At 47.1% G+C, this 12,261-nt stretch overlaps 1 protein-coding gene across 2 annotated transcripts in view; it reads left to right on the top strand.

Moving 5' to 3' along the window:
- Positions 1-12,025, top strand: part of ANXA6 (annexin A6) — a 46,966-nt gene extending 34,941 nt beyond the window's left edge. The window contains exons 21-26 of one of the 2 annotated variants that reach the window (XM_005897323.3): positions 2,407-2,424; positions 3,300-3,393; positions 4,532-4,627; positions 7,285-7,343; positions 8,677-8,799; positions 11,604-12,025. In XM_005897323.3, coding sequence (XP_005897385.1) covers positions 2,407-2,424; positions 3,300-3,393; positions 4,532-4,627; positions 7,285-7,343; positions 8,677-8,799; positions 11,604-11,663 — 450 coding nt within the window. In that variant the 3' untranslated portion in view covers positions 11,664-12,025. The remainder of the gene's footprint in view (positions 1-2,406; positions 2,425-3,299; positions 3,394-4,531; positions 4,628-7,284; positions 7,344-8,676; positions 8,800-11,603) is intronic. The other variant, XM_070374652.1, reaches the window with a different exon arrangement.
- Positions 12,026-12,261: the final 236 nt, after the last annotated feature.

Here is a 12,261-nt window from a genome sequence, read left to right as displayed (position 1 = left end):
CATGGATATATATATATATATTTTACCTCCATTAGCTAATAGATATTTGGGTTGTTTCTACTTTTCACAATTATGAATATTACTATAAACATGTATGTACAAGTTTTTATGTGCATGAATATTTTCGTTTCCCTTGGTTATATAGGAGTAGCATTGCTGGGTCATGTGATAACTCTCTGTCTACCTTTTGGAGGAATCGCCCAGATTAATTTTGGCATGAAGTAGCCAAGCTAATAAGGAAAAGCTCTTGTGTTGACTATCTGGAAAATTATTATAGTAGCTCACTGTGTTTCTCATATTACAAATATTATGATTTTAAACATGCTTTGAAAAAACAAATACATCTGGGAGTTCTCTGATCTAAAGTGAAGAATCTTTGGTACTTTAGGTTCCTTTTTGTTTAATTTTTTTAAACATCTCCCTCTTTTTAAAATAGCAATCCTAGACTTTTTAGCATAACGTTTGAAAAAACTGTGGTAAAATACATTTAACACATCTTACAATTTACCATCTTAACCTTTTCAAAGTGTGGTTCCTCACTAAGTGCATTCACGCTGTTATGCAGCCATCTCTACCATCCATCCACTGACCTCTTCATCCTACAAAACTAAAAGTCTGTACTCATTAAACAGTAACCTCTCTTCCCCCCGCCCCCACAGGCTCTAGTTCTTTTTATCTCCATGAAATTGACTACTCTAGGTACCTCACATATTTGAAATCATATAGTATTTGTCCTTTTCTAACTAATTTCACTTTGCATAATGTCTTCAAGGTTCAACTAGGTTTGTTTGTTTATTTAATAGATCTTTTTCTTTAAGAGCTTTTATTTATTTATTTTTGCTGTACTGCTCCACATGGAGGATCTAGTTCCCCAACTAGGGATCAGACCCATGCTCCTTCCAGTAGAAGCGAGGGGTCCTAACCACTGGACTGTCAGGGAAGTCTCAACGAGGTTGTTTTTAATATGGGAAAGTGTAAATAAAAACCGGAAGCAGGGACTTCCCTGGTGGTCCAGTGGCTAAGACTCCATGCTCCCGATGCAGGGAGCCAGGGCTCCATCCTGGTCAAGGAGCTAGATCCCACATGCCGCAACTAAGATACGGTGCAGCCAGATACATTTAAAAAGCAAACAAAACAACAACAGAAAACCCAGAAATATCCCATAATCCTAGTGGCTCTGACAGCTCCTATTTAACTTTTTTCTAAAAAATTAAAATAATGTATTTGCATGTTGAGAAAATATAAACATAAAATTTCAGGAAAAATACAATGCCAAAGTTCTTCCCCCAGTCCTTCTCTTTAAAGGTAATCACTGTCAATAGTATCTTGACTATCCCTCTAGCACAACTTCCCAGTAAATATGTAAGAGTGGGCACACTTTATCTTTTCTTATCAAGGTAAAAGAAACACTTATATGCAACATAATGTACTTTCTTGCTTAATTTAAATGGAAGCTCTCTCCTTAGCAGTCCTGTAGACCAGTCCCATTCTTTTTACTAGCTGAGTGGATTTCCATTGCTAGATGAACCATAGCTCAATTAACAAGCAATCTGATGATGGTTTCCAGTTTTTCTCTATTACCAGTGAGCACCCTTGTAGTATATCTCCAAAGATATAGTTGGCTAGTTTATTTGCAAGAGAAATTCCTAGCAACATAGTTGCTTGATCAAAGGCATGCGCATTTTGAATTTTGATAGACATTACAAATTTATGCAACAAAAATGGTTTCTAAAGAGTAAGGCTATTGAGAAGTTTACAAAGAGGATGATTTCAGTCTGCCCAACAGAATAAATCAGTCAGCAGGGTTTTGGGTAAACAGACAAAACAAAACTCCATCCGGGGGGTGCGCAGGACTGACTGTATTTCGTTCTCAGGCCCTGCAAGTCACAGCCATTTGCCTAACAAAATAGTGTCCTAACCTCAGAACTTTGTGCTTAGCATGATGCAATGATGGAAGTTCACCCTTGTGAGATGACTGGGGCAGCTGGCATTTTCCCACCCGACTGGCTGCATGTCCCCACCCCCCAGGCCTCAGCTTTCCTGTGTCCTGTCTGTAACACGAGAGGGTGGTGACAGGTCTCTGGAGGACCCTTCAACCCCGACGTGGTAAAGGGTGAAGGGAACAGGGCACTTCTCACATTGAACTTCTCAGTGGTAGGCATGAGGGGCAGGGGGTCCTGTCCTGTACCCTCTGGTTATCCCTCCAGTAAGCACATCCATCATTAATTCTCAGACCTGTCCTCGTTTTGAGTCCAACTCAAAGATCAGGGGAAGGTGTCCCCCCAGCCCCTCCCTGCTCCCCATTGCCAATCCAGGCTACCTCACCTGCACCCCAGGGCCCCCTCTCTGAGCCTCCTCTGACTCTCGCCTTCCCCTCTCTCCCTTCTCTCTCCTCCCTGCTCTCAGGTGGCTGCTGAGATCTTGGTGAGTGCCGTGTTCTTCACGTGGATTTTAGTGGTCTGAGTCTGGCTGTGCCTCTGGGTGGGGCTGAGTGGGCACGATTTGGGGGCCTGTCCCCCAGGTTCTCTCTCTCCCCTTCAGGACCTCCAAAAACCCCCACTGCATGAAAAATGGGCTGGGCAAGTGTTTCCCAAACTTCACCACTCAACCACTTGCCAGAATGGTGCTATATACCACCAACTGTGAATAGTGCTTTAAATGGACTCTCATCTTAACCCCAAATGAGTTGTTTTATTTTTTACTTTCTGGATGCACCGTGTGGCCTGTGGGATCCTAGTTCCCTGGCCAGGAATCAAATCCTTGCCCCTTGCAATGGGAGCACAGAGTCTTGATTGCTGAACCACCAGGGAAGTCCCAAATTGAGTTACTTTAAAGGAAATTTCATATCGATGTAAATAGAACTGACCCAAAGATCACTGTGGAAATAAATATGTGGTGTGTAAACACGTTTGCCTGTTTACCACACTTGGGGAAACACTGGCTAGACCATTTTTCCTTGCACACATGCACAGACACTTCCCCAGAGAGGCTTTCAGAGGGGTTTAAAGATGGAAGAAGAATCTGAGTCTCCATGCCCAGTCCCCGCTTGCCCTTTCCCCGGGCCCAGTCCTGTGTCCCCAAGGCTAAGGTGGGAGTGCTCTGTGCTCAGCTCCTCTGGGTGAGTCCGCATGGTCCCTGGGAGCCGGACAGGGGATGTGGAGACCGAGGAAGGGCCTCCTTGGGTGGCTGGGTTAGCCCAGCTTCTCACCGTCCTCGACGCAGGCAGACAGGAAAGTGAAAAACAACCAGGCTTTCTTGTGTCTCCCCTCCCCATTCCTGCCCCCACCTGGGCTCTGCAGGAAATAGCAGACACAACCAGTGGAGACAAGTCTTCCCTGGAGACACGATTCATGATGATCCTCTGCACGCGGAGCTATCCGCACCTCCGGAGAGGTGAGACCCAACTCCCTCCCCTCCCAAGGCAGTGGGAAGATCCCCAACCCTTGACAAGAGGAGCCAGCTGCCCACTCACCCGCCCCTTACCCCAGCAAGGGAGTTTGTTGGCTGACGGGGACTCAGGAACCCCAGGGTCTGGTCCTGGCTCTGCTGCTAACAGCATCATTGAGCCTCGGGCCAACTTCCCTCACCTCCTTAGGGAAACACGTGTGATGCCTGGGATAAAGGATGGCAGGTGGCTTTAGCCTCCAAGGCCAACTCTATGGGGTTGGTAGTGGCTGCCTAGAATGCTGTGTTGAGAAGGATTTGAAGGTTCTGTGTCACGGTTCTTTGGTGACATCTGCCAGGAGCAAGGGTGGTGATGACACAGAGACCACGTGCATGTCTTAGAGACACACACAGGCTGCCACATGCGCCGCTGATGCGGCGACCCTCACATTGGCGGTTGTGAGGGGCCCTGACTACTGAGACAGTGAGGTTTTTACGTGCACGTGCCTGGTACCTTGCAGTAAAATACTTAAGGGGCTTTAGCACAGTGACTAAAAGAATGGACTTGGGAGCTGGACTGGCTTGATTCACATCTCCCACTAATCAGTCATGTGACCCTGGGCAAGTTACTGAATATCTGTGCCTTTGTTCCCTTACCTATAAATACGGGATTTTAATTCTACCTCACATGACTGTTGTGAGGATGCAAAAGATAATTATTAATGCACCAAAGCGCTTGGTACCTGATAACTTCTTAGTGTTATCATTGTGATTACTTGCGTTAATCTCTATCCCAACTTGACTCGGGAGGAAAGGGGGGCCCAGAAAGGGAGAGGGGTTCACCCAAGGTCCTTCGGTGAGCTTGGGGACAGCTGTGAATAGCATGCATGCTCCTTCTACTACCCCAGCCTGAGTTCCTGAAACTTGCCTGAAGCTCTGGGGCAGTGTCTGACTTGATACAGGCTTGGCTCAGAGCTCAAGGCAGCCTTGAGGTCAGAATGTCCTTTCCACAACAGCCCTGCCCGGTAGATTTAGGTCTGGGCTGCAGCCACGCCTGCTGCTGCTGGGTGGTGGGGGAAAGGATGATGTCCCCCCAAACCCTGCATCAGAGCTCACCTCCCACCTCGGGGACTTCTCTGGGGGCCAGTCTTCCAGGAGTTCGTCAAGATGACCAACTACGACGTGGAGCACACCATCAAGAAGGAGATGTCTGGGGATGTCCGAGACGTGTTTGTGGCCATTGGTAACTGGCGGGGACCAAGGGCAAGGGCTGGGGAGGGACAGGAAGCGTGTCCAGAGTCCCTGGATGAGTGTGGCCTTTGTAACTTCTTAAACTACTAGTTCTGGGAAATAAGCACTGCCACTTCTTGGGGTCTGTCAGCGTGTGATTGGCGGGGTAACATGAGGACTCGTTCTAGGCGGCAGGGTAGTGTAAGGAAAGAGCTCTCTCTGGGGACATGGCTGGGAGGGCGACGGCTGGGCTGGGTAGGGTGCAGTGTCCTGCAGGTCTAGGGTGTGTGTACGCGCGCACACCTTTTCCTCCTCCCAGCACCTGGGCTCTTTGGTTACTCTCTTATTGCGTAATATTAGCTCTTGCCTTTGGAAAATCTCTCCCCTTTTGGATCTCAATTCTCCATGTATACAAATGACTGAGTAGATACAAGCAAAGGTCAGGTTTGTTTTTATTAGCGTTAGTGATTAGCAGTATCTTATTTTATGACTACAATACAATGCATTGTATTGATGCACTTTTTTTTTTAATCCTACCTTGAGGTATCAGTGAAACGTTTTCACATAATTGCCATCAATTACAGGATGCCTGTTGATTTTAGGGACTTCAAATGCGAGGAAAAGTTATTTTAGAACATGGGAAGCAGAGGTGTTATTGTCGTGATGTTATTATTTGATTTATAGTGGATCTTTACCCGCTGGGAGCAACGCTTAGGAGACAGAATAGCATAGTAAATCCAGGTTAAGTCCCATCTGTGCCGCTTATTAGCTGTGCAGTTATATCCTTTCACAGGTCATGAGAACCCTGTGCCTCAGTTGTCCTCCTCTGTAAAGTGCGTGTGATGATAGTACCAGATTTAAAGGAGTTAATTATACGACACTTAAAAAACAGCCTCCTGGCACATAAAAGGCACTGGATAAATATTAGCTTCTATTGTTATTTCCTGTCAGGCCCTGTGTGAAGTTAGTTGCACACAGCTTTGTTTGAATGCTCACAAAGTGCTTTTATCTGCCTGTTTTACAAAGTGGGATGCTGGGGTTCAGCAAGGTTACGTAGCAGTAGTGGAAGCAGGGCGGGAACCAGAGGCCGTCTGAGCCCAAAGCCCAGACTCGTATTAATCGCAGAGTAACTGATCTTTGGAGACACGTCTCGACCTTGCTCTGCTCTTGTTGCTCCCGCTTTCCCCTTCTCCCACCTAGAACACGTGTATGTGCAAGTGTGTGCATAGATGTTCCGCTCCACTTCACTCCATCCCATGCCAGGTCCCGGGGTCCTCTGAGGCAGCTGGGCGGGCTTCAGGTTCCGGGGAAGGCTTTCTGGGCTGGTTATAGAGGATGGAAGTTTCTGCCCAGTCTCCTCCTTAGCCACACTGACTGAGCCCCACACTTGCAGTCAGGGCAGTCTCCTTGGAGGAGGTGACAGGACTGGGGATGTAGATTTGGGGAGGTAAAGTAGTGGAGGACAGACAGGAAACTTCTCCTTACCTTGGGGAAACAGAAGCGATGAGAGAGCAAAGGGAGACAGGAGCTTTGATTTTCAGGTCAAGGAGCTTGGGTTTTGTTTAGGAGGTGGTAGGGAACTACATAAGGACCCAGGAAGGTCAGTATATAATGTAGTCTTTCCCAGAGGGTCCTGAACCTGCTGCAGGGGAGGGTATATGCCTGTCTCCTGCATGAGTGTGCTCTTGGGATGCACGCTCCAGCCTCTCGGCCCCTGCCCTCCTCATAGAGATACTTTTACATCTAGAGTCATTCTAGTGTTTTGGCTCTGGCATCTGAATCCTCCTCCTTAAGCTACCTGAGACACCCCTCTGATCCCTATGAGCTCTGGGGCCTTAGAATCCAGCAGCTGCTGAGGGCTAGAGACCTACCCACCCTCCCCAGCCTTGGAGGGTGGGAGGTTGTTACATCAGGCAAGCAGTATTTGGGGTGGCGCTAGGTAGGTTGATGCAAACATGTGCAGACTCTGGGGCAACACCCAGCCCCAGGGATTGGCAGTGTCCTGAATTACACTGACAGTCTCTCTTTGGTGTGGTGTTTCTCTCAATCAGGAGTTCTCAAACATTAGGCTGTGCCACAGTGAGGTGGGCAACCAGCCAGGTTTGTGCTAACACCAGGAACGCCCCAGGCAAAGTGGGCTGAGCTGGTCACCCACCTTCCAAGGTACAGATTCAGCACATCCCAGGGGTGGGACACGAGAATGCACATTTCTACCAGGTTCCAGATGATGCAGACAACTTCCAGGAACTAAACTTTGAGAACCTCTGCTTGAAATATTTCTTGAATCTGAGTCTCTAGGGTGGAGCCTAAAACCTGAGTTTTCCTCAAGTTCTTTGATTCTGTTGCACTTAGAAGTCTGAGGCCCTGTACCGTGGCTTCACAAGTGGTTTCTTCCCTTTGAGTCCTCTGCTAGCCTTGATTAGCTACAAGCACCTCAGCAGGAAACGAGATGCAACTGAGTGAGAGCCAGGTCCATGGATGAGACAGAGGAGGAGGTGTCAGGAAGGGGGAGTGAAGGTGTCAGGCCTGGGGGTGAGCCTGGTGTGGCCACGACCTTGGGCACAGGTTGCTGGGATAGGCTATGCTACTTCAGTAGCAGCATCAGCAGCCCATGGTCTGGCCACACCTCCTTTGACCAAGTACCCTGCATCTCTTTCCTCTTCCTACCAGTTCAAAGTGTCAAGAACAAGCCTCTCTTCTTTGCTGACAAACTTTACAAATCCATGAAGGTAAGAAAACTTACTTGTGTGTTCCTTTCCCTTTGAGCACTTCCACTTTGGTGCACAGGTGGGCACCACCCGCCGGGTCAGGAATTGGGTTGCTTCCACCTGGTTGATGTTTCTCAGCCTTTGTCCCAGGTCTGGTTCTAGGATAGTAGTTCTCAACCAGGGGTTACGTTGCCCCCTGGGGAACACTGGACAATGTTTGATGCATTTGGTTGTCAAAACTTGGGGAGTGTTGCTTTTTGCATCTGGTGGGTAGAGAGCAGGAATGCTGCTGAACATCCTCCAGTGCTCACACAGCCCCCACAGCAGAGAATGGTCTGGTCCCAGATGCCAAGGTTGACAAGCTTATTCTGGGAACTTGAAAAGGACAGTCTCTGCCCCCTTGGCACTCCCATTCTAGCAAGTGAAACAATGTCTTCTGTGACAAATGATCACAAAAGGAAGCGAGCGCTCAACTCTGGGACTAGCTCTGGCTTCCTGAAAACCCAGGCCACTCAGGCCAGCCTCCCAACCCAACAGTGGAGCCCCAGCTGCTGACAGAGCCTGAACATTCCGTTTAGTGGGAGTGCGCCTGAGACCCCTCTTAGCCTGCTGTCCCCAAACATGACAACCATCTCTTGAGCCCTGGCCATGTGCAGCCCTGACTCCTCAGCTGGTGTTCTGAGCTTCCTGGGGGGCAGAGGTGGGCCTTGGCTGCCCATATATTCCGTGTTCTATGTCTGCTCCTTGGATCCTGTATTAATTTCCCAGGGCTGCTGTCACAAATTGAGTGACAACAGTGTATTCTTTCATGATTCTGGAGGCCAGGAGCCCAAAATGAAGGTGTTGGCAGGATGGGTTCCTCCTGGAGGCCCTAAGGGAGAAGCTCTCCCATGCCTCTCCCCCAGCTTCCGGTGGTTGTCTGGAACCCTCGTGTTTCCTGGCTTGTGGCTGAGTCCCTCCAGTCTCTGCCTTTATCTGCGTGTATGTCCACGTGTCCTTCATGTAAGGACACCAGTCACTGGATCTCGGGCTCACCCCAATGCAGTATGTCCTCTACTAATTTCATGTGCAAAGACCCTATTTCCAAAGTAGGTCACCTTGTAAAGATCCAGGTGGACATGAATTCAGGGAGCATGCTATTCAGCTCATATAGGCAATTGTTGTCTCTGTCTGCCCAGTCCTAGGCACAGGGGAGTTGGAGTCAGAAATGTTTATGGAAGACAGAGGCAGGATGTCCCACCCCAGGTTGCAGGGGAAAGGGAGCGGAGCAGATAGATGGACACCCACGAGCTCCTACCTGACCTAGCCTCTTCCTCCTCCTGCCCTGTGTCTCCCTGTCACCTGACTCCACCAGGGTGCCGGCACGGATGAGAAGACCCTCACCAGGATCATGGTCTCACGAAGTGAGATCGACCTGCTCAACATCCGGCGGGAGTTCATCGAGAAATACGACAAGTCTCTCCACCAAGCCATTGAGGTGAGGGGCAAGCAGGATGAGAGGTCAGGGGGTAGGGGGGAGTGTCAGATGCTCCAACATAGAAGTTCTTTTTATTCCCAGGGTGTCACCTCTTAGAACAACTAAGACGTTGCTAAATGATAGGAGATCTGCCTTACTTGCTGTTCATACCAAAATAAATTCCAGATGGATCGCAGGCTTATAATTTAGGATTTCCAAATAAAACGAGCCCCTTTTCTTGCTTTTTAAAAGCAATTTTATTGAATCATAATTTACAGATCACAAAATTCACCTGTTTTAAGGGCATAAGTCAGTAATTTGTAGTAAATGGAACAAATTGCACAGTCTTCTCCACAGCTCAGTGTTTCCACCAACCCACTGCTGTCCCTTGTACCTGTCTCCACTGCCGGCTCTAGACAACTTTCAAGTGACTTTCTGTCTCTAAAAATTTGCCTTTTCTGATTATCTCATGTAAATGGAATCAGGTATAATATGTCTGCTTTTTTCATTTATGAAGCCCATTTCTTTGACGTTGAAATTGACCAAGATCTTAAAGCTTGATGCTGGACTTGGTTGACAAAACCATGGGGAGGCTCACAGGCAGTCTCATACAGACTTGGTGGAGATGTGAATTGGTAGAACATCTTTATTATTTTTTCTTCCAGTTTTATTGAGATATAATTGACATATAACACCATGTAAGTTTAAGGGTACAGCATAATGGTTGACTTACAAAAATCATGAAATGCTTATCACAATGACTTTAGTGAACATCCATCATGTTATATAGAAACAAAATTAAAGAAGTAGAAAAATGTTTTGTGTGTGTAATGAGAACTTTTAGCATTTACTCTCAACTTTTGTATATTATTATATAATTTATATAGATTATATATTACAGCAGTGTTAATTATATGTTTCACGTTGTATGTTGCATCCCTAGTACTTCTAACTGGAAGTTTGTACTTCTTGACTACATCATCCAGTTCCTCCTCCCACCACCCACAAATCTGAACTGTTTCTATGAATTTATTTGTTTTTGAGTTATAATTGATCTATAACCCTGGGTTATTTCCTATTATACAATGTAGTGATTTTTCTTTTCTATACATTTCAAAATGATCACCACAGTAAGTCTACTTACCATACGAAAGTATTAGTTATTGACTGTATTACAGTCAATGACCACAGTGTACATTTCATACCCATGACTCATTTTATTTGGCAACTAGAAGTTTGTACCTCCAGTCTCCCTCACCTTTTTCTTTCCTCCCTCAATCCCCTTTCCTCTGGGAATTGGTATTTGCTCTCTGTATCTATAGCTCTTTCTTTTTTGTTACATTTGTTCATTTATTTTGTTAGATTCTGAGTATAAATGAAACTATACAGTATTTTTCTGATCTATTTCACTTAGCACAATAATCTCTAGGGCCACCTATGTTCTTACAAATGGCAAGATTTCATTTTTATGGCTGAGTAATATTCCATTGCATGTATATACCACATCTTCTTCATCTGCTCATCAGTTGATGGGCACTTGGGCTGCTTCCACATCTTAGCTGTTGTAAATTATTCTGCTATGAACATAGGGGTGCATATATCTTTTCTAAGTAATGTTTGTTTTCTTTGGATAAATACCCAGGAGTGAAATTGCTGAAACATATGGTGGTTCTATTTTTTATTTTTTGAGGAATCTCCATACTTTTTCCATAATGGCCTGTTTGGCTGAAAGTTTTACTTTCATTTTAGGTTTGAAGGATTCATTAACAAAAGAGACCACTCATTACACACACATTAAACAATTTTAATATTTAAAAGAGGATTATTTGACTTAATTTCATGTACAGTCGTTAAAAGAAAAGAAATAGAAACAATAGAGAAAGGTAATAGCATATACATCACCAAACTGAGCCGAAACCCACATTCAGACTTGAATAGCGCTTTTACTTGGAAGTTCCAAGTAAAAGCTATCTGGAGTCTCAATGGGAAAAAGGTCTCTGGTGATGCATCCACCCCACAGGTGAGCTCTGGGTGCTCCCGATTATAATCTCAGGCTACAGACTGGTATCATCATCAGTTTGTACACAAACATGCAGCTCTGGTTTTCCTATAACTTTTACAGTGCTTTTTGTTTCATCTTGTGGATCATAAGACTTCTTTGATATTAGGGGCTCAAGAACGTGCAAGACCTACCCGCTTTCTTACCCAAAGTGCTGCTGGTGTGCTTGCAGGCAGGCACGTAGTCTAGGCAAGGTCAGAGTTGGTCAGAGGCCTGCTTCTGAAGCCTAAATAAGGCTACCTCCACTTCCATTTCCCTAACATGCCAGACATACAACATAAACCTAATGATGTTCACATAAATTTCTGCAAGGGCTGGTACCCAGCAAGTGCTCAATAATGTTTGTTCAAATAAGGAATCCCATAACACATGTATTAATGATCTTAGGGGAAAAGTATTAGCAGAGTACAAGGGAAGAGGCCAGAATAGAGGGCTGTGATCACAGCAGAGGGGGCACCTGATGGTAGACAGGATTTGGGGGCAGTGCAGAGGGCATGCTGGATGGGGGAATGGTAGGCGTTTAGGTAGTAAGATGCTCAAGATGCTTCCAGAAGGAAAGGAGGGAGGTGAAGCCACAGAGCTTCATGAGGGTCAGACCACACAAGGCCTTGAGGCCAAGCTGAGAACTTGGACATCTGAGGATAACAGGGAGCCACAGAAGGGACATGGGGGCCTTTGATATCCAGGCTGAGAGCAGCTGGGAGGAGGGGGCCTTGAGATCATCAGTATTGTTCCACTCACTCTGCTCTCCCTCTGACCTTGCCAGGGTGACACCTCCGGGCACTTCCTGAAGGCCTTGCTGGCCATCTGTGGAGGCGAGGACTGAGGCCACTGGTGCTCACGGGCACCTCTGCTGAGAGATGGTCAGCGGCACCACCTGCCACGACCCAGCCTGATGCTCCAGCTTGAGAGACTAAAGAAGGGACAGGGTGGGGGGAGGGGTCAGGGTGGGCGCTTGTCTTCAGCTGGGGTTTAGGGGAAACTCCCACTCCCATGAGCCACTGAGGGCCCGGCACGGTCACCCCCGCTCACGTCTGAGCGGCCAAGAACCGGAGCCATTGATCCCGTCCACCTCCACTCCCCATCCTCCTCCTCCTCACGCCTTCCCAGCTTCCATCTCTTGTCACAGCCCCTGCCCTGGTCTGGGCTTTATTGAAGCCAAAAACATACTGAGCCTCTGTCTGTGAAGTGAGTGATGTGTGTGTGCTTTTATGGTGGGGTGTGGTGGCAGGTGCCAGTTCTGGGGGGCGGGAGAGAGGAGGAAATGTGCTGAGCCAGCTGGCAGTCCTCCCACTGTTTCACTGCCACCTCATCCCGATTGTGGTGCTAGAGCACTGAGCCAGGAGCCCGGAGACCTGCGTGCAAGTTTGCACCTGCCACACACCTGCTTTGTGACCTTACACCAGTCTCTTTCCCTCCCCGAG

The sequence above is a fragment of the Bos mutus genome, chromosome 7, assembly GCF_027580195.1.
Source record: "Bos mutus isolate GX-2022 chromosome 7, NWIPB_WYAK_1.1, whole genome shotgun sequence".
NCBI lineage: Eukaryota > Metazoa > Chordata > Mammalia > Artiodactyla > Bovidae > Bos > Bos mutus.
This window is presented reverse-complemented; position numbering and strand designations above follow the sequence as displayed.